The sequence below is a fragment of the Cololabis saira genome, chromosome 3 (genome assembly GCF_033807715.1).
Source record: "Cololabis saira isolate AMF1-May2022 chromosome 3, fColSai1.1, whole genome shotgun sequence".
Taxonomy (NCBI): Eukaryota; Metazoa; Chordata; class Actinopteri; order Beloniformes; family Belonidae; genus Cololabis; species Cololabis saira.
Window position 1 is genome coordinate 8,914,078 of NC_084589.1, and position 23,093 is coordinate 8,937,170.

General features: G+C 39.0%; 1 protein-coding gene across 3 annotated transcripts in view; it reads left to right on the plus strand.

The window, feature by feature from the left end:
• LOC133425111 (intermembrane lipid transfer protein VPS13B-like) overlaps positions 1–23,093 on the plus strand; it is a 362,452-nt gene that overhangs the window by 61,328 nt on the left and 278,031 nt on the right. For all 3 annotated transcript variants that reach the window (XM_061715807.1, XM_061715794.1, XM_061715800.1), the window contains 5 exons: positions 1,579–1,666; positions 3,700–3,885; positions 8,368–8,537; positions 9,854–10,048; positions 13,160–13,284. In XM_061715807.1, coding sequence (XP_061571791.1) covers positions 1,579–1,666; positions 3,700–3,885; positions 8,368–8,537; positions 9,854–10,048; positions 13,160–13,284 — 764 coding nt within the window. The remainder of the gene's footprint in view (positions 1–1,578; positions 1,667–3,699; positions 3,886–8,367; positions 8,538–9,853; positions 10,049–13,159; positions 13,285–23,093) is intronic.

Genomic DNA, 23,093 nt, shown 5'->3' on the forward strand with positions numbered 1-23,093 from the left:
CATTTAATGTCACCGAGTGAAGAATCTGCAGCGATGAGAAGGTGAAGCTGTTAAGAGAGCAATTCCTTTTTTCAATATACCTACCAAAAAAGTGTGAACCCAGACAATGGTGATTTTCTGAGCAGTAACCCAACTACTGGTTGGTATGTTCCTGCTATCTGAGTATTGGTGTTAAAGCCATTGTTCCTGATGGTTCTCAGGTCCCCTCATCAGCCCTAACAGCTCAAGTGTTGACTCAAGCTAGAAATGTTCATGACCCTCAATAAAGCAATTGTTTGTACATCCATCCATCCCTTTCTCCATCCACGCTTGAAAGTTTAACACTTAAAGGTTTTAGTCAGGACCCATTGATTTTTGTTGATTTTGAAACCAGCTTGGCTTTGATCCAAAAGCATGCCAGACCCATTAGAGACCACCTTATAAATATTACTCATTAACTTGTCTCCCTGATAAGGCTCTCGTAAATCCCTGTTTAGGAAATTTTGAGTAAATCCGGAGTAGAGTGTTGAAAGTGTTAAGGACCTCCAATATTCTTTCTAGTTTCTTGTGTGCAATAATATTTTTTTACTTTTTCTATAGACTAATGATGACTTATTAAACTAAGACCAAACCAAGACAGAACAAATATTTGGGCAAATTGTTTTATTTCACTTTTTTTCATATGTTAATAAGCATGAATTAATAATGTTGACATGCCACAGTTTGGTTAAAGTGTTGAATGACCTCCTGGGTTTCTATGTTCTTCTGTCAGTTGTTACACCGAGGTGTTCAGGCAGGAAAATAAAAATAAAACAATAAACTATATTAACTGCACCTATGTGCGGATATATGCATGTCTGTTTACATTTCTCAGTGCTGTCATTAAATAGGAAACTATAAAGAAGTACAGCTCTTTTCATTAGTGTTTGGACAGATTGGCGGCGGCAACAGAAAACAGCCAAAATATCACAAACAAAAATGTACATGTTTGTGTAACTTTGTTACAATAACATTTTTTTAAGCATGGAAATAACTTGCATTGACTTGTATTCAGTGAACCATCCCTGCTTTGTAATGATAGTTCTGATGTCTTGTTGTTGATGAAACACATATTTATTTGGGCTTTACCTCAGCTGCATAAGGAAACTCTTAACTTCCTTTATTAATAGATTTGACCTTAAATAAAGAACAGCGTTAATATTTAATAAGTAACACTCCTATGGATTTTACGGTACAATCACAAAGAGTTGAGGTTAATTTATCATCTATGACTGAAATTACTTTTTATTATAAAGTAATAATTGCATGTCTCTTTTTAATTTAAGTTTATACTTCAAATTCCTTATACTTGCTGTGATAAAGATTCACTATTCATTTTAACCTTTCAAAGTATTTCCAGTTATATATTATATTTTAGGCAATTTGGAATAAAACAAACAGGTAATCCAACCATGTTGTACAGCCACTCAGAGGTTTTTATCTGTAATTTGACCCTCATTGTCATATCTGCCTTGACCCCAGTCATTGCCACTCTTAAAGGCTATCAGCCTGTTTGCTCCCTTCCTGCCATGTTTACCCAACTCTACTTTTGTTTAACAGGAGGCCTACACGGAGATAACGGGCATGCAGCGCTTCGGGGCTTTCTACATGGATTACCTCTACACAATGGAGAACACCAGCACCAAAGGTATTGTCTGATTCATTCCTCCTCACACAGCTTGTTTGGTCACTCTGCCCTTTCTTCTCTTTTTTCTTTATATTTGTCATGTTTTCTCCTCCTCTCTGCCTTCTTCTCTCTTTCCTCATGTCTTTCTATTTCATTCTTTCGTACTTTTCTTCTCCCTGTCAAACAAGCGCTCGAGACTTGAAGAAAGAGCTTGTCTTGTTTCATTCGTAGCCACCTGGTCCTTGACCCTCTCTGTCCTCACTCTCACCCCAAACTTACCTGCGGGGCAACTGTCAGAAGTGTTTAGGCTGCACTGACACGTATTTGAGTTTCTCTCTCTCCATTGCTTGTTGAAACACTGTTTCCCCTCCTTCTCTTTACCTGTAAGCTCTTGAGAAAGTGAATAGGCCCTTTTTTGCTGAATTAGATGTCAGTCTTCCTGGCAGAAGAAGACAGGCAGAGATCCTCATTCTTCAAGAATGTTTATTCAAATCTGAAGTTCTTATTTAGAGATAAGGCATGCCTCTTTCAGGTTGAAATGTTATACTTGGACCACAAGTCTTGCTTTGCTTAAGTGTGAAAGTAACAGTATTTTATTATAAACCTGGTGGAAAGCATCCTACTCTTAGTCATTTAATAAAAGAGAAAAAACCCACCATTTCAAAAGATAGATATATTTTATTGTTCCTAATCGTGCAACCTCTCACTGTGTATGATGACAAATAAAAGTGTTACATTGTTCAAGTGTTATTCTAAAACCATTACAGTAATGGTTATTGTTTGAAAATGCAATGGTATTTTGCACAGTTTGTTTTTCTAAGCTGTTTTTATTAACTTTGAACGGCTAATTAGATTTATTTGCACTATAATCTTGCTTTTGTTGTTTTACTTGCCTCTCCTTTTTTTTTCTCTGTCATTTTACTTCTCTGTGCTTCAGCCCTTTTCTGACTGGGCTATTGTTTCCTGCTGCTGCTGCTGTCAGCTACAGATAATTATCTAAATTAAAAGAAAACATTGATACTGTCATTTTGAGCTGTCAAAGGCATTTCTGACAGCAGGATAAGTGTCAATTGCTTTTCCTGTGGGACAGCTGTGGTTGCCCTTGCCAACAGGAATGCTTCTCTTCTCCTCAGACAAGGACCAGATCCAATGTCAGCCAAACAAATTAGTCTGCATTGCCACAGGACTAACATAAACTCTGAGTCAACTTGAATACTAATCAACCTCTTAACATTGACTTCAGATTAGAGTAATACTGTAGATTTAAAAACTTTTTATTCTAAATGTTGTAAAATGAAGACCCGTTTAAAGGCCAGTTAATTTCAGCCTCCTCATCAATCCACTAACCACTCTAACTACAGCCATATGGTTGATATTAAGCGTAATCCACTGCAGCCACATCTCACTGGGGGGAAGGGGGAGTGTCACTGCCTGTTGCCCTTTATAAGTTTCCAAAATTCAGTGAGCGTTACACCCCTATACCCCAGCCCTTTCAGGAAAAAAAAAAGTCACATTTGTAGTGTTGACTCTGAGCTGTAAGAATGTTCAGTGTAGTGGTGGAATGTTATGGGAATAAAGGAAGTTGTGACCCTTTGTCCTCTTTTTCCCTCACTGCCACTCATCCACCCCCTGCTCTTATTTTTAATTTCTCCCCTTTTATTGCTGGGGAGCTAAGTCTTTTAAGTGGACCTCTGGAATACGGGCCGGAGATGAATGAAGGGACAGCTGTGGGAGAGAACCGGACATTTGGAATATTCATCACTGCAGTTGTTCACAGCCGTGTCTGCTGATCCCTGCTGCTGAATTACACTGCAGCTATACTGTATATGTAGTGTTTTTTGTGGGTATGGAGTAAAATGTTAATGCCCCAAATATTAATGTGAAAAATCAAACTCTTTTGTATATGAGATGGAATGGTGATTATAGCTACTTTGCTTTTCTTACATCCTTCAAGTTTAGCTTTAGGGAATGTGTAAATGTTGACTGACAGAGGAGCTCTTATAGCAGCACATATTATATACATTTTAAGTACAGCTGTATATGTCCCTTTGTAGGCATTCAGGACTTCTCGGTGTTAAGTATGGAGGAGGTGGTGCCTCTGGTTCAGGAGACGTCCATCAAGAGGCTGGTGGTGGGACCTCTGCACATCAGGCTGCACAGCAGCGCCGTCCACCGCATCCTCAAGATGATCGCCTGTGCCATGGACCATGAATATGTACCCTACTGCAAACCCCAGCAAGGTCAGAGAGCTCATGAATCCCTTTCACATATGCATCACTTTCCATGATTATTGTGAATATTCATCCCACAGTTTCTACATGAAAGTAATGACCTTTTGGACCGTTTGAGGGAATTAAGCCAAACACGTTTGCGTCATGTTTGCACAGCTGTTGATGAGCTCATCGTGAATGAACATGCAATGTGCTTACAAGTTTAATAGGTGTAGCAATAACTTTGTTTTTTTGCAAAAGACTTGTCTGAAATGGTAATATCTGCGGGTTCACCCAGAGCTGTTCACACCAGACATCAGACAAATGCGTCTGCGATGATGCAATTCTCTTAAGAGGAACGGTCAAAGATTCTTCCTGGACATTGAGCAGATCGGATTCAGAGCTACTGAAGGTGCTTGCTTGAAGTCACCAGTGCTTAAAGAGCTCCAAACAGCTAGTTACTCAGATGACCTTTTATCCAGGACTTTGAATGTTAAATAGGGGAAGTTCAATGAAAACATTTGAAATTTTAATGGTGTTTTTTCGGCTTTATCCTTTTTTATAGGGGAGAATAAGATACTACTTTAATCTAGAAGGTTTTTTTTAAGAATATTGCAGCACTTAAATAAAAAAAATAAAATAAAAAAATCTTAAGATGTATGTCTACTGAAGTTACCAAATGTGGATGTTTGACTGGGAAAGTGCATTATGTTTATCTATTAGTGTTTGTTTAATTTAGCACTGCAGCGTATCTCATAGGTTACATCGATACATGTAATACATGTAATTCTAAGAGTACTGCAGATGACTTGGTGACACATATGTGTGATCTACATGTGTGTTGGCATTTAAACTATTTTTTTGTTCATAGTATATATTTGTAGTCCTGGCTAAGTGATGGTAGAATTCTCAAACTGATGGTTCATAGTCCTTTATTTGCAAATTGAACTCTGATTCCTTAAATAACGCGCTGTATGAACACACTCTAGGAGCTATAAAGAAAAGAAAAATAGAGTTACTCTTTTTTGCTTAAATTAAAGTATTATTAGCTAATTTTAACAGATAATCAAACATGTCAATTAACTTTTGTTTTATTTCTTCTAATAAAAGACAATCACCAATGGAGTGCTATATTACTATGAAATAAACAGCTTTTAACCTTAACAGAACTTACATGAAACATACAAAAGACATCCTGTTACATTAATAAAACAACCAATGCATTAGTGTAGCTCCTACTTAATTACAAGCCAACACGACAGCCTGGCCGATGACGGGAGCGACCGTTAACCACCAGATGTAACATACACGGAACTGACAACGGCAACCCAACTTGAGCCAAACATAACATTACATAAAATTAACAAAAACAAACCTTGTGTGTCTTCTTAGCCAGGTGCTTTGGCAAACTTTAAGTACTGATAACACTGTGATGACACAGATGAGTCTGTTGGCATGCTAACTGATTCTTAACTGATTCTGCGCATACCCTGAGTTTCTTTGTGTCTTCACCCCTCTATGAAGCTGAAACCGTTTCAGTTTTATCAAACAAATCAATCATACAACATGAATTTTGGAGATATCTAACTGACAGTATCGTATTTGCATCCGGTCCTGCAGCTGCAGCTATGACTAATGGCCTTGACACACTAGAGTTTACACTAACTAGAGGTTTACTAACACTAACTAGAGGTTTACTAACACTAACTAGAGGTTTACTAACACTAACTAGAGGTTTACTAAACACTAACTAGAGGTTTACTAACACTAACTAGAGGTTTACTAACACTAACTAGAGGTTTACTAAACACTAACTAGAGGTTTACTAACACTAACTAGAGGTTTACTAACACTAACTAGAGGTTTACTGAACATTAACTAGAGGTTTACTAACACTAACTAGAGGTTTACTAACACTAACTACATGTTTACTAAACACTAACTAGAGGTTTACTAACACTAACTAGAGGTTTACTGAACATTAACTAGAGGTTTACTAAACACTAACTAGAGGTTTACTAACACTAACTAGAGGTTTACTGAACATTAACTAGAGGTTTACTAACACTAACTAGAGGTTTACTAAACACTAACTAGAGGTTTACTAAACACTAACTAGAGGTTTACTAACACTAACTAGAGGTTTACTAACACTAACTAGAGGTTTACTAAACACTAACTAAAGGTTTACTAAACAGAAAGGTTTTAAGTTTGGTTTTAAAGGTGGAGGTGGTGTCAGCCTCCTTAACCCAGATTGGAAGTTGTTTCCATAGTAACGGTTCCTGATAGCAGAACACCCGCCCTCCAAATCTACATTTGGATACTCTAGGAACTACGAGTAAACCTGCACGAAATAAAAGCACCAAATATATCGTCTGCTTAATATTTAAAAAAAATAACGATCTGACATATGTTCAGAAACTAAATAAATAAATATAAAAACAAAAATGAAGTCAATTGTCAAATATTTTTATTTTATGTTTAAAAAAATGTTCAGTGTTCCTATACACTTCCCATTGTTTTTTGGTTTGAATTTTCATTGTGGACTTCAACAGCTCAGCCGCTCCTTACATTCAGATATTCCTGTGCTAGGTAATCATGATTCAGGGTGCAGCGTTAGGTCATGGACCAAAATAGCTCTGAGAGCAGGTTCTGAGCCCACCTTGGAGCTGGGAATCAGGCCCAACACAGTCTTTTATAGAGCTGAAAGGAGCCAGTGTCCTGGGACCGGGGCCAAGTCCACAGCAAAGCCGTCAGGTTTTGGTCTTCCTCAGGTCCTGGTTATACACTGGTTCAGCATTCTGCTAACGACGAGGCAAACAGCTATTCCTTCTTGAAGATTATGACCATAACTGGCTGCCTTTCTTGAATGTTTCTGATTATTGATTTAATTGTTTTGTGAAACCTTTTCTAAAATAACATGGCTACTGGGAAACGGTGACTGTGATGGAAAGCACTTGCCAGTGCCGGTGCTTTTATACCGCAGGTCTATTTTTAGTACTTTATTACAAGCCCTGGCACAAACAGATAAAACCAGAATCACTACTGGAGGTAAACTACTGTTCATTCAACCATACATCATAGAGATTTAGTTAAATTGTTGAAATCATTGATAATTGATTGCTTTGTCTTCTTTTTTGTTATAAATATATAATCAGAGAAGAGGATTTGAATCAACTGTCTGTGTGCAGAGCACAGAAACTGAACCAAGTGAAGGCAGCTGGCATCTAAAGGGTAGCACAAAAGAATAGGATATGTACAGAGAGTGGGAATGCTTGCTCCACAGCATACTTCTGGTATAAATTACAATATGTAGAGTGAAAGTGAGACCTTATGTACAGTACATTGAGCAGTGAAGGTATAATGGTACAGTAACACGTAGAGCATAATGCATATGAAGGAATGAAAAGTAACTGCAGCATGTCAGTAGGTGTGCAAATCAAAAGTTTCATCATGATACTCTATTACATTGATAAACTGGATCAGGATTCAGTGTTTGCCAATACAGTATCCCAAAGTCTGCTCAGATGCGATTCTGGAAATAAATCACTCACATCTATTTTTTTAAACAAATATATTTGTAAATATACAAATGAGTCTGCATTTAAGAGATAATATCTGGACCTCAATGAGCTGTTGTACCTGGCTGTCCGGCCAGATACAACAAGTCCTCAGTACGAGAGTTGTCAGTTAGAACAAAAGAGAGGACTGTAAAACTCCTTCAAGGTAATTCAACATTGTTGCAAAATATGCTGGCTGATCACAGTCAGCTGTGTCTCAAATTTGGAGCAAGTACAAACAAAATGGGATGGTTATGAAAGAGGAACATATGTAGAAAGATGTCAGGGCATCAGAATAGCAAACTCAAAACAATATGCCTTGAAAATAAGTGTGTAAATGCTCACCATCAGAGTCAATGGTAAAATGGTAAAAAAAAAAACTGGCTGAAGTTTGGGATTCACATAGGGAAAAGCTGCCAGTTATGGTTTTGTTTACGATACTTTTTTTTTTATCTACTCCTTTTGATCTGAAAAAACATGCAAATGAATACATTTTTATTGTACGTTTTACAAAGTCAGAATATTCAGCTAGTAAATACTTTTGTGTCATATTTGTATCTGCATGTACAAATGTGTACTGCATGTGTGGCGCCAGGCCCATGTATTGTACTTTATGAGAGCATAGTTAAAATAATAGTAGACAGGCCACATTTGGATTTGATGACTGAGAAAAGAAAAAAAAAAAAAAATAAAAAATATATATATATAAACAAAATATATATATATATATTTTGTCAGATTTGATGAATATATATATTCATCAAATCCAGATGTTGTTTACCTTATTCCTTAATTTGAAAAAAAAAAAAAAAAAAAAAACCTGAACACTGAACACTTTGATTTATGATAATCTGTAGTTTCCACATTAATCTTTACGTATAATACATCTCTGCTTTATTTTACAGTTTATCTACTCATGTTTTCTAATACATTGCATTTGTCTCTCCTGTAGAAATCATTGAGGAGAGAAATGGTGCAGCTACTCCAGAGGAAATATCACGCCTGGAGGAATTCATCCCAACCAGACTCACTTGTCTCACTCTGCTCCAAGTCTCAGTCACTGTTTCCATGGCAGAGTTCAACCTTCTTCATACACTAATGCCTGTCATCATGGGACAAAAGGTAGCGTCAGGAGATCTCATTTTATGCCACTTCTAGCATTCTTCCATCTTTATGCCTTCAATCAGCACATTTAGTGGAGTGGTTAATGTACCGTTGTTGGTTGCAGCAAACAAAGACATTGAATATAAGCCAAGAGAGAGAACTCTGAGCATACGATGTGGACAATTCACAAATATATTTAGGTTTAACATAAAGTACAGGATTCAGCTATTGGCACAGAACAATTTGATGTTTTATACCGTAACATGTAGTACATTGCTCTGCAGCTTGTCTTTTTCCTAAACATATCTGAATGAAGTGATGATTTATACTTCGGAGTTCTTATTTATTTATATATTTTTAACACAACATCTACGCAGAGATGTAAAACATTACAAAAGTCTGAAAAGCAACTAAAATCTCTCATATATACTCAGATTTATTCACAGGGCTGTAAATGTAGGAATAACTCCAAAGTGGTGAGGACATTTTTAGTTCTGCAGTCAGTAGTTTTAGCAAATTATCTGCTTTAACCACATTAATTATTTTAATAAAAGGTTAAATTTCATTGACATTTAAGCTGCAGGTAGACATGATCAACTTAGCCTTGTTTTTTAGTAAATCAACTTGCAGCAGTTTTATTATCTGTTACAAATATACCTGTGCTTTAAATTTCTTAAACCGTATTGCTTACAAGTTTACAAAGAAGATTTTTCTGTGTATCAAATCACTGCGAGAAGCTTCCTGCTGGAGTCGTATCTGATCCTCAAAGCTGAGTAGAGGAAACTGGGTTAGTTGTCTACAAAGTTTGTTTGCAAGCTATTTTCACTGAGCAATACAAACATAACCTCATTATAAATACACAATTTCTCAAATAGAACCCTTGACTCCAGTAAATAAAAGTCTTGTCAAAAGAGAGCTGTTTGGCGGTAATTTCTAAAAAAAAAAGGGTGATATTTCAACAGCACTTCTGGGGAGGGAGCACTTGACATGCAGTACCAGCAATAGTAAGAGCTAACAGATGGATGTAAGTCGGAGATGGAACGTGATCAATAAGAGATTAGAATAATGACAAGACATGAAATTGATGTACATTTTTATCAACTCTACTTTTTGCTTTGCTGTATTTTTTAGGAATTTGGTTTTTCATGTACCATTAGCTAATACCACTGTTTCCCAAAATCCCATCTCAAATTGAAAGCAGAGTAGGAGGTATCTCCACTAGTGCTCACAGGTCTGATAATGGGGGAATGGCTTTGACTACAGCAGGAGCAATATGAGTAACACATTACCCTCCTTCTAATCTGTTTTCACTGTTTTATTCTGTAACCCTCTAGGCTGCAGCAGGACCTGCCTCTGTGCCAGTGTTTCAACCAATGCGCCCGTTACCTTCCCTACAGTTTTTGGTAGAAAGGGTGAACGTTGAACACTCTGTGCCGATGTACGCTCCAGAACTGGTCGCTGCTGTCAGCAGCATTAGTCAGCCCCCTGACAGTCTGCTACATCACTGTTATGCACATCTCTACCTCAAGGTGAGTGGGACGCCATTCTGCTCCGGTTGTGATTTGCATTAAGAAAGGCTCCATTTCCCTCAAGCTAAAATCTGTAGAGACATTAATATTTGGAGCATATTTCTGTGGAGACAATAATAGGATGCACAGATGTGACAAATAATGAGGCTTTGAAGAAACGTTACTTCAACATAAACTCCTCCTTTGGGGGTTAATAATGTATTATTGAACTGAGGTGAACTGAACTGAATGTACGTCAACTAATTTGTCTAGTTAAGTGCCGAGCACGCCCCGTCAGCTGCATTACCACACTCTATAACATTGTTCTAAAATGACCCCAGTGACCCTTTTAAGGACCTTAATGACCCCTTTTCAACTGGTCATAAAATCTCAAGAAGGCCTGAATTTCTTGATGATCACCAGTCCAACTCTGGACTTCATCATGGTTTTTATCTACCAAGCTGATGGATTGCATTTGGTTTGGACGACTGCAGCGTTCTGTTCCTGCATAGGCTGCATTTTGACTGCTATTTCAAATCTGAAAACATAATTCAATGGCAATGAACATTGGAGTTTCCTTTTCCATCAAGGTTGTTTTTCATGCTCATTTCAAACTGGCTAAACCCGTAGGACCATTTTTAATAAACAGCTGTTTGGAAGGTTATTAAAGTTGCAATCACAAGACAACTTAAATTCTGACCAATTCAAACCTGTCTATGTAAGATCTACAATATCTTTGCTTAACTTTAACAAAAAAGTACTATAGCTAATTAAGAAATGAACTCGTAAGTAAAACATCTTTCATACTATTTGAAATTGGCATTTTTTTTCCGTCTCCGTTTGTCTCCATAGACAACCCGTGTATATGAAGTTGTTCATAAAATGTTACATCCATATACTATGTGATCTGTTGATCATTCAGTTTCAAGATGCTCTTTATCTACAACTGATGGCTTTTTAAGGTGTAGACTGGAGGGAAAAGCCAGTTAAAGCCTCTCTCTAAGTTGGATGTCACCTAAGGAGCGCACATTTAACAGATCCAGGCAATCAGGTTTTTATGAACCCGAGATAACAGATCTGGACTAGTTTGTGTTAGTCCAGTCTTGCCTGGTCTTAAGTGTTTTTAGAGGCAAAATGTTTACTGGATGTTATGCTGGTTGTACTTATCACAGGGTCACTCTTGGGTTAACAGTCAACTAGAGAGTGACCAAGGATCATTGTGACCAATCAGCATCAATGTGGAGGTTAATTTGGCCACAATTCACTCAGATTTGAAAAGGATATAAGCTCAGGCTTTTCTTAATCTACCGTATGTTTTATTGATGCTAATTGTTAGTGGTATCTGTCTTGAGGGCAGTGACTTCAGCTATAGTCTTATTTACCTGTGATTCTAGCCAAAGACATCATTTTTTTCGTTAGCAATAATGGCATACAAATAAATCAACATCATACTTGAAAACCTATGTTATACATATTTTTCCATTACTTTGAAGAAAACCTCAGAATTAAAAGAAATGTGAGGCAAAAAAATCCTTTCGTCAAAACAAGCTTATTTTAAATTGCAAACATATTCATGTATATACATGAAACAGGATGGGCTTTTGAGACTGTACCCTTTTTCCACAACATGGTAATAGAGAAAACAGTTGTTTTTGCACAAGATACAAATGACGCACCACTGCCAATACAGATTGCAAAAAAATCAGACTCCAACTCCAGTCTCGCCAACTCCTCAGTAAAGAAAAAATCTACTGGCTGTCCTAAAATTTGCTAGAAGGGGCTAATTTACCTCATCGCATAAATTGAATAATTTGCCATTTTTATGTGATTGTATTGGATGCTGTACATGAGAGGAGTAATGTCATGAGAGATGTAAAAAATAAGTTATAAAACACCTTCAATATTTCTAGAACTACAAACTTTCTTTTCTTGATTTTTATTCTTATTTTTTATTTCTTTATTTCAAATGCCACAAATTCCAACCTTCCTCTATCCTCTATATGTGCAGCACAATTTAATAATATTTACATGAATTATAGTTATATAATTATGAGTTATTTTTTGGTGGCGCTGGGCCAGTGCAGGACCAACCAGTGGTGGCTTCGCCTATTCATTTGCAGTCTGGATGAGGAGCGGTGGTGAACAGCTCTTACTGAAAACGGGAGCGGCTCCGGGTCAAGGACTTTGGTAGAGGGGGGGCACGGCAGTACCGACTGCTCGCTGAGAAAAGTGGGAATGATTCATACTTTCACATTAGAGTCTACAAAGATCTTCAATAATACCTGGAAAAGATTGAAAGTGGCTGGCAGTTGTATAGGCTGTCCTTTCTCTTGTGGTTTTTCTGGAAGACAAAAAGTAATAAGGATGCTCCTACAGGCTGGTGGGCTATACAGCTTTCCTGTGATGAGGAATATTGTTTCTGTAATATCGTGACATCTTGTGGTACGAGGTACCATCACTCCCCTACTGCTTAGATTTGTAGCCATAATTTGTGACTTTTGTACCATGTTTGAAGCCTGGGCAGCAGCACTGGGGTCTGCTCTGAAGCTCCTGGAGCTAATTCTGTAGCAAAGAATGAACATCAGTCCTTTATGCAATAAAACAAGTGTCTGCAATACAATACGACCGCATTTGCTGTGACACAGACCAGTACAGGAGATCATTCCTGTCCATAGCCGTGTCCTGCTACAATGACTCTTTAAAGTGTCTATAATATAACTCTGACATACCGCAAAAAACACATTTTTGGAGATTAATATGGCAGGTGGGAATAATGCGGAATGGGCTGTATCTATGTGTGCCCTGTCCAAGTCAGTCAGTCTACTGGTATTCTTGTTTAGAGATTTATCTGATTTATTTTTTAAGAGAAAAAAGATCAGACCATTTAAACAGCTTAAACCAGCTTGTTTGTCCATTCATTTGTTTGTTGGAGCGTTCGTTTGGATGACTTTAAATACTGTATGTCTTTATGTGCACGCATCCTGCAAATTTTTCCTTGCATAAACCCCTCCGGGTTTACACTCAAAGCCAACTCAAATTTGAATGATAATTTACTTGAGAAGACGGCATGGATCAAGTTAGGATGTACTTAATGAGTTCCGTCTCTCCCCTTCTTTCCTCCTGTCGTGGCAGGTGTTTGGGTTCCAGGCAGGTTTGACATGCCAGGACAGTGAAGGGGACTTTCTGCCTCTCATCCCTATCATTCCCTCCTTCAGTACTGCACTCTACGGAAAGCTGATTCAGATGCCTGGATCCTGGTGAGTTTGGAGCATTTGTATTGTGATTGGGAGACTGCACACTTTGCCCCCCACACAGAACGTGTGTGTACTGCATGAGCCGTTAAAACTGAGCTGGGACAGAAACAAAGTCTTGAAACAAGAAGTGCTTTGGAACAGAGAAACATTATAGCTAAATTAATCAGGTAGAACAAAATAATTAAAACTAATTTAAGATGTCTTTTGTCGGGGTGGGGTGGTTCGGGTCTTTGGTGACGAGCCATTCTTGTTCATTTTTTTCCCCCTAATTGTCCAGCCATGACGTTTTTTTTTACCAAGTTATCTGTAAAGCTTACAGTCTGGGATGCATGTTTTGTAATTTTTTTTCTCTTCATTTAAAAAAAATATTTTTACAGGGAGCTGACTTAAATGTTTTCCCCTAAAAAAGAAGCGTCTCTTTAGGTATATGGATTTTTCACAAATGTATTGCCCTTCTTGAATTGATTGTTTAAGATTATTGCTGATGTCTTCACTTCTTGTCAGTGGACCTGCCATCGTGCTAGTGTGTATATAGAGAGTATGACTGTGTGGGTAAATGAGAAACATATTGTACCGTGTAACTTGTAGAGCTCAAACAAGGTCCAAAAGGTGCTATACAAGTCCAGACCAAAATGATCCAAAGCAGCAAAAGAAAGCTTTTTCATTCATAAATTTGTTAACACTTGCTGGTCATCTATTTTTGAAGTACATCTGATTTAAAAACTGCTACTTATCTTATGAATTGTACCCTGACATGAACCAAGTGTCAAAATCAAGAGCTGGAGTTGGGCAAGTAAAACTTTACTTCTGAGAAGGAAGGGTATTTAACACTGCTCTATGGTAACTATAAATATAAAATATGAACATATAAATATATGATGACCAGGTATAACATGTCATGTGATGTCATTTAGCTGAGTTGGTATTTTCTAAATGTATTTCACAGGAGTGTATTTAAAATATATCACTTTATTCATGTATAGTAAAAAAAAAAACATATGTGTTTCTTTCACATTTTTAAACGTAGTTGGCTTTGATTTTCTTTCACTTTTATTTCTTATTCCTATTTATGATTTTCTTGCACTCTTATTTCAGTGCCCCCATATTCAGCTATTATATCTAATGTGTCATGACATTTGCTTTAACTATCAGTAATAATTGCAGCATGGGGACTTGGCATGGCCAGTAAGTGGAGCAGCAGGTCAATTAAAGTGGCTGTATCTGTATATGTGTAGGTCTTTTATCTTCCCTTAGTGCTGTGGAACAACTTTGTATCATATTTGGTTGATGGAGCAACCCCCCCCACCCCCCCACAAGCTTGCCCTGTGCCCTTTCTCTCACACCTTGCAGTCAGAGTGCCTGTTAAAGCAGGAAACCTGTGCTAGTGCACCACCTTGGGAATCTATTTCCTCCCATTAGTTCAGATTTAAACATGCCATGGAGCTACAGATGGTTTTGACGTTCCTGACTTGTTCTCCAGGCGAACAATCTATGTAATCCACAATGGTTTGCTCACCACAAAGGGCTGCAAGGCTTTCTTCTAGAGTAGTGTTGGAGTATGTCCTTGGCCAGAACCTGATCCCCTTTGCTCTCTGCTATTAATAAAAGAATCAGTTACCTGATCTCAGCCCCTGCCCCAACATGCTCCCTAGCGTTGCTGCTCTGCCTCACACAATGGATTGAGATGGGAAAAAGATGCTCTTTTTCTCTCATAATCACAGGATGGTATTCGTGTCCACTGAGCCACCCACACCCGAATCTTGAGCTTTTTTTCAGCTAAGTACAGGAGAGGTGGAAAGGTTTCTGTAACCTCTCTATAATTCTCCATGCCGCACAGCCTTAAAGTCTTCATCATACTGAAGTTTGGTAGTGGATGTCACCTTTGCACCAGTATCTGTCCTCAGCTGGGAGGACTTATCATACACACAGTTGTATACTTTATTTTATGTGAAAAATTTTCCCATTTTCGAATCTTTCAAGGGCTGATTAAGACTGGTGGACTTTTCTTTCCATCTGAGGGGGAGGAGTTTAGGCCCCTAGCTTCTGTTTTTACAAGGATCACAGACATTTTTAATGAAGTAACACTATCACCCGGTAACTCACCCAGTAACTCATCACAACTGGACAAGATTAACTTACCTTTATTGCTGCCAAGTAGGTTTTTTTGCATATTTCTTCAACAAAGTGACAAGCCATACACCATTGAGGCAAATACTTAACTTGAGTGTCTCTAGAGTGGATTGAGGACACTCTTCACTCTGAACTGTTTCCCCTCCATTCTGCCTGGTGGAGAGTTTGTGTTTACCATCATTAGTGTAGTATTAAGGGCTGTGATTTCAGTCGCCATTTTTGACTCATTGTGTTCTCTGATACCTGAAACAAAAAAAAAAACATATGTCAGGTTGTTTTCAAAATCCACAAGTTAAACTTAGATTGTGGTTTACAACACTTTTTTTTTTTATTTCAATTTTTTTTTATAAAACCGCCGGTCTAATGGGACCAAGTTACTGTGTTAATATTAAGAGCGCTGTCATTTCAAAGCTGAAGTGACTCATACTTGACCTCTTAAGTGGGACAAAGTCCACCATGATAGCGCACCTTCTGGCTGCTTTGTCACTCCAGTCAAAATCTAATGAGCGGGACCTGACAGTTTGCTCCTGCAGGAATGATAAGTAGGTCTGACAGAGTTCAGACAGAGAAGGGATGGGGATTGGTGGTGGGAGGGGGTATGAAGGAGTGGTTTGACAGCTGGTAGGAAAAATAATTGAGAAATAAGATTTTCTTTCCTGTGGTCTATATTCAATTGCTTTTTGAATATTGGGGAAAAAAGAAGAAATAATATGAAGCTGACAGCACTACTTCATGTATGATGATATTTCCAATTTTTAAGAAATATAATTCACATCTCTGTGAAGTTTTAGCTCAGAATCTCCAGCAGGGGTTTCTTTCCTGTCCTGTGGCACCCTTGCATTTCCGCGGTACTGCAAGTGTCTTGCTTCAATGCCTCAAGGTTTAAAATGTAATATTGATTTTACACTTAAAGTAGCTTATTAAGACGTCTGATAAATGTGGGTACAGACGCTACACCGAGCTCATTAAAAATGCTTTGCCATGGCCAGTAGCATGTTTGCCAACAGCTCTCCCACCCAATGCACAAAGAACCGGAGTTAAATCTGCAGCTATTGTCTTGTCTAAGGACAAGAAACGAGACACATTTTTGGTCTGTGGCACCCTGGTTCAAGTCAGGTAATCATGAGGAATTTGAGAAACTCGGCTCTGTGAAGAAAACAGTTCTCCGGATGAGCTAAAGCTTTTACTCCGTCTTATGACGAAGGCTTCTGCTTGTCACTGTAGGGGGTTTTAGATTAGAGCCTGTTACTATCCCTGGATGATGAATTTGTGTTTAACGCACGCTGGGCAACGCAAATACAAGGTGTGTTATTTCCTCCCCGGTAGTCCATGGGCCAGAGTCCAAAATTTCATTTGTCAGTACCACTCATGTGACAAAACTTATTTATGATTTTTGAAAAAATCCATGTCTGTAGATGATATTTTGGTACGATAACCTTCCTGAGTGGTAGCTGGATCATAGTTATCAGCTCATGAAGGCACCCACCCCCTTCAGAAAATGACATTTTAGATGCTGCTGCATATCCTGGTTTAGACTCATGTACAGGATATCTGTCAATGTTTCACAATATTGTCTTTGGTATCATTTTAAAAGAGACCTTTTAAGCATTCATTCAAGCTAAGATGTGAATCTTTCTGACCAACATAGAGGTCACTGCAGCTCTTTAAACTATAAACAACACACATTTTTACACAAGTTTCGCCTAAATGATTTACAGTACTACCTTTTAGCCCTGTGTCACCTAGGAACAACAGAGACACAAAATACAAAAACTGGAATACTCACAGGACCATAAGGATTCAGGAAATGTATAATATACCCACACATCTTAGCTTGACTGAATGGTGTCATTTTAAAGGGGACCTTTTAAGCAAAGACAATATTGTGAAACATTGACAGATATCCTGTACATGAGTCTAAACCAGTATATGCAGCAGCATCTAAAATGTCATTTTCTGAAGGGGGTGGGTGACTTCATGAGCCGATAACTATAATACAGATGCCACTCAGGAAGGGTTATCATCAGTGCTTCATTTGTCCATGAAGAGGTCCCGGAACATCGAGAGGGTACCTGGGGGGCGGGGGCGGTGCGTTCCCCCCCGGGAAATTTTTTGAGCATAATGCATTTAAATGCATCAATCTGGTGCACTTTGGAAAGCTAGAATAACAATAATGGGGTGTCTGCTGCCTTAACTTACCTTGGAAACATAGATATCCTCTCCGGAGCTTCTCTACCCGGCTACACTTATTCTCCGCTCCTCTGTTTGTGTGAGCACAGAGCGTGCACAGCCTTCACCGCTGATTGGCTGTTTCCCGTGCCTGTCTCTGTGTGTAACCAATCAGATGGTGCTGTGGGTGGGACATTGCTGGACACAGTGCAGTGACTGCAGGCAGAGAGACGCGGCTGCATCAACCCCAAAATAACGCAGTTATTTAAAAAGTTACACTTTTTTATATTATTATTGTTTTATATATATATACGAGAGGTGCCGGATCTGCCCAAATAAGTCCCGGAACACAGGGAGGCCAAAATCGAGAGGTGCCGGATCCTGTTCCGGCAGGATCCGGCACAAATTAACCCCTGGTTATCATACCAGAATATCATCTACAGACATGGATATTTTCAAAAATTATAAGCAAGTTTTGTCACCTTGAGTGGTGCTGATATCTGGTCTGGCCCATGGACTGCAGGGTTTGAAGCTGAGTTGAGGGGAGGGAAGACGACTTGGGAGGTGTTATCGAGTGGTGCTATGTAACATGACGGTCGTCTGCCTGGTGGTCCTCGCTGGCTTCACCAACATCAAAAAAGCTGACTGCAGAAGATGGAGTGGGTGGTAGATCCCTGCTGAACAACAACGTTGCACAAATATGACTAGCAGACTCGCTCTGCCGCTCCTGCTGCTGCGTTTGTTGACCGCAGAGAACTTCTTTCTAAGACCATCAGTTTGTCAATGACCCGGGTCTCTTGTCTTGCAGAGCTGTCATTGGCCAGTTGCAGGTTATGGTTCTGTATATGCTGATTTATGATGTCCATGGCTCTGAAGATGAGGAGCTTGCGCACTTCCTCGTCTTGTCAACAAATCCCACCTACAACCTTTCACTCCACTTCAGTTCTGTTGACGTTAGGCCTGACCCGCAATTAAATACACCCTGGGAGACGAGTGGGGGGGCTCAATACGCCACCCGTGTCAGTTAATGTAAAGTTAATGTAAAGAGGTGAGATCTGGGTGTTAATACTGGGGTACCGACCAATGGAAAAGGGGCTTATGGGTATCAAAGGGTACTGTCCTTTTTAAATGTTCATCTTGAGCTAATTTAATCATTGTAAATTGATCTCAGGTCGTTATTTTGAGCATAGACTGTTTTTCTTTTTCTTGTGAAAAAAAAAACAATGTACTTTCTGTTGAAGTGGAAATGTTTATGTTATGTAGACTTTAAGTGCTTCAATTTACATGTCTTTAGTGAGTAAGGATGTGTCCTCACAGTTCCCTTTCAAAACACATCTATTACATGATGAGTTTGTTTAAATATGTGCCATAAGACTCCAGTGAATCTAAAATTTAGTTTAGTTTAACTGTTAAATATTGTTCGGGTCACTGAATATCCAGAAATGCTGTTAGACTTGTCCGTATTGTCGGATTCATTCCTTCCCTGTTCCTCTGTGGTACCAGCTTCTGTGAGAGGAACTGTGCTTTTAGTTGTAAGTGCCAGATTTTCATGTGGTGTCCTGTTTTGATTAATACATTTTTATTAGTAAATTGCTTCTGTTATCAGTAAGTGTTCTGAGACACTTATTGATAACCTTTTATAAGTAAACAAGCATTTTTTGAAGCACAACACCAGTCACTTTTGGCCCAAAACCTTCAGGAGTCTGCTGAAAAGCTGAATATGAAGAGGAAATTCAATTAAAGATTGACCCAGTCAGAACCTAAACTCAATACTAAAACTTTGCTTGTGACCTGAGGAGGGCTGTGCACCAGAGAGTCCCTTGTAATTGGAGTGATTTGAAGTGCTTTTGCAAGGCAGAATGGGCACAAGATGTGCCATGCTAATAGACTCCCACCCAAGAAGATTGAATGCTGTGGTTAAATCAAAAGGTGCATCAACAAAGGTAAAGGATCAGCACTTTTCCACTAGTACCTACTCAGCCCGACTCGACTCGACTCGTCTTGCCCTCGTTTCTTTTCAACATCCAGATGAGAAGTAGGAGGTTGGAGCGAAGCTGCTGTGACGTATTGTGTGATCTAAAGGAAGAAGACAACAACACTAAAGATGTAGAATCTGGAGGAGATGATAGATGTGCTGCTGGGTCTGTGGCTTGTGTTTGATATCAGGTTAAAAAATGAGAGTGAGAGAAGCTTCAAGCAGAAACGTTTTTTTTTGTTTTGTTTTTGTTTGTTTGTTTCTGTGCTGCTGAAAAGTCAGCTGGAGCCGTGAGCAGCTATGAAGTGACAGAGCTCCTGGTGGATCTGGTCGTTCCTTATCACCCGTCTAGATCCCTTTTTAATTCTCTCCTCAGCACCAGGTTTATGAACATCTGCACCTCAGAGTTGGATCAACAAACAGACTTCTGCTGCCATTGCTGGTTGAATAAACTGAACAAGAATCTGTCAGAGTTGCTCTTTCTCTGATTTCCTCCTCCTGACTCAGACGTCTGACTCCAACCCCCCGACCAATCGGTGGCCTGTAGTGTGATGATGTCAGATACAGCCGACTCAGCAGCTTAGAACCTCGGCAGAATAGTTACAGAAAAAGTATCTACTCGGCACGTTAGACCCCTGGTGGAGAAGAACCAAACCGAGGTGAGGCGAGTCGGGCTGAGTAGGTACTAGTGGAAAAATGCTAGATGTGTCCCCTGAAATCAGCTTATTCCAATTTTTTTTAATATATTTTTTCCTCAAAGCAGATTTGTTTGTTTTTCAATCAAACTTTAGAGTATATAGCTTAAATTAAAGTGAGATAATTTTTGAAATGATTTTGGTCCCATTTTTTTAACTTCACAAAAACCTGGTGTTTTAACAGGGGTGTGTTGACTTTTTATATCTGCTCTGTCATTCTACTGCAAAGCAGTTATTTAATTTTTAAGTAGTCTTTACAGTCGCTGTAGAAAAAAAAAAAAAAATATATATATATATATTTATATGATGAACAAGCAAAATTCCAAACCCAATCATATTTAAGCTCATAAGCTTTACTTTTCACATTTATGTTTACACTTGTGTTTAACCTCTTAGAGATATCAGCTTTTAAACAATGGCAGCCCTCCAGCACCAGCGCCTACCACTTTCACAGGAACCGTGCGGCGAGACTCGCCTGGTCTGAATGTTAAACCTGTTATTGTACATAAAGTCACTGCCTAATCCCCACCCTCCCTGGAAGGAGGGAAAACGAGGGGATGTTAGAAGTGCCACCTGCATCGATCTCCCCAAAACTTAACCTCACTCTCACTCAGAAACATGAGCACATATGCACACTTACTTGAGCTCACACCATATAATATTCCTCATGCAGGGCCACCTGACGGCAGCAACATATGGAGACAGACCGAGGCCCACCAACCAACCAACAAACCAGCAGCAGCTTGGTGTGGTTCATCGCGTTGCAGGCCATAATTCAGGCCCTCGCCAGCTTTTATGTGGCATTTTTAGCAGCCCCTATTAGTTGCATAGCTATTTCGGGGGTGTGTGTGTGCGTGTGTAATAGTTTCTTAAAGCATGTGGCATTACAGGTGCATGCTAGTTATACGGCCTCAGAAAGCTGAGTTGCTATTTGTGGGGTGGAACAGAAAGGAACGTTGGTTCTCCCCTGATATCTCATTATTCGTCAAAGTCTAATACATTTTCAGAGGTTAGTTTTTAGGATTAGCTGTAAGTTTTTTTGTTTCTTTTTTTAAAATGATGTGAGGTTGGAAGTCCATTGCTATGTCTGGGCCAGTGGTCTAGACACTAGATTACCTCAACTTGTGATTTATGAAGGCTGCTTGAGGCATCTGAGGCATGAAGCTTCTGGTGTGATTGTAATGCCTCATTACTCCTGTTCGTAGTCATAGCACGCTGCCCCTGGTCTGTGTCTCCACGCGCGGCCAAGAACAGGATGACAAATGCTTCTATATTTACTTGAAAAAAGATTCAAGTCAAATTCAGCGAATGCACTTGAGCGGCATTCAAGACACTGCGGCTCTCACATTTGTCTGAAAGGCAATTTTTCATTACCTATTATGAACAGGTGGAAGCGTAACGATCATGTTAATATATACTTGTGTGGCGTGAGTACGCAGTAGTGTGATTTTAATGAAAATGTTGCATGCTGATCTGCTACTCATTGTGCTCCTTAGTCAAACTTTGATATGTGCGAATGTAAAACTTAATTATGATTATAAAGGTCCCAGTTACTCATCAAGACCTTACTCATCGTGATTTCAGTGTCGGCGGGGTTAAAATTACAGCGGGTTCTTGCCATATAGTAGAGGATAATTGAATGACCCCCAAATTAGTGTGTGGTTACTGTGGTCATGCTTTGCTTCATGTTGTGGTTCAGAGGCCATGAGAACAACTGCAAATTCATTTAGTTGAGCAAGGCAGCACATGCACAACCCTAACCCTTTTTGAAGGAACAAGGGAGTGTTTTAAGAAAGAGGTTTAAAAGAAAAAACATCTTGAAGCTGCAGGGATGTAGGCACAAACTGCAACAAGTAGGCTTTATGTATTAACAGGTGTATATTAAAAGCCAGGAATGGCATATGATGTAATATTATTCCACTTTTTTTCCTCTGGACTGCTGCAGTGTAGAGGATTGTGAGCTTTAATGTAAAACATAATTTTTCGTGTGGCACAGTCTATAAAATATTTTGGCCAACTCTGCGGTAAATTTTGTTTTCTCTTCTACATCTGGTGTCAGACAGTTTTATTTGGTTTTATCGCTCACAGAGATCAATTCACATAATGAGGCACGTTGTTTTAAGGAAATGGCTCGAGCGAATGCGAGCCTTTTATGATTGACAGCCATGTTCTAATGGAATCTTTTATGCTTTTCTTTGAGCGTTCAATCTGGTCATTGCTAAGAAACCATAGTCACGCTACTGTGGGGTTTGTGTACTTACTCTTAGGATTGTGTCATGTGGTAGCTTAAATAAACACGGGTTTTAAGCCCAGAGGTGTGTGCTGCATGCTGTAATGCTTTCAACTGGCAGTATTTATGTGGTCCAAGAATATCTAATGAATATTTACTTGACCATGAAATGTCTTTGGGTGTGTAGATGAGAGCCAAGGTAATAGATTTAGCAGCAGCTGGAGATGTTTTCAGTTGACTGAAAGACTATTAATCCCTGAAGTAGTCATTTGAGCAACTGAATCTTGAAGGAGGGAAAATTTGGAAGGATGGATAGATTATCAGCTCTGAGTGGATTATCATCTCCTACGGTGTGCATTCAGCTGTGCTTTCCTTCCCACCTCGCCTCAGTAACGCACCATTACTTTTTAGAATCAAAGCTGTGAAGGACAACGTTTTGAAGCGTTGGTGTTTCTGCAATAAAAATTAAGTGTTTGTTCAACGAGACAGGCCGATGGATGGAAAAATGGGGAATCAGTATTTTGACTTTTATGAGCATTGGTGTGAAGGTTAAAGGCCTTGGGAGAAAAATACTGGAGAGAATTTAAGTAAATCAAAACGATGAACAGCCCAG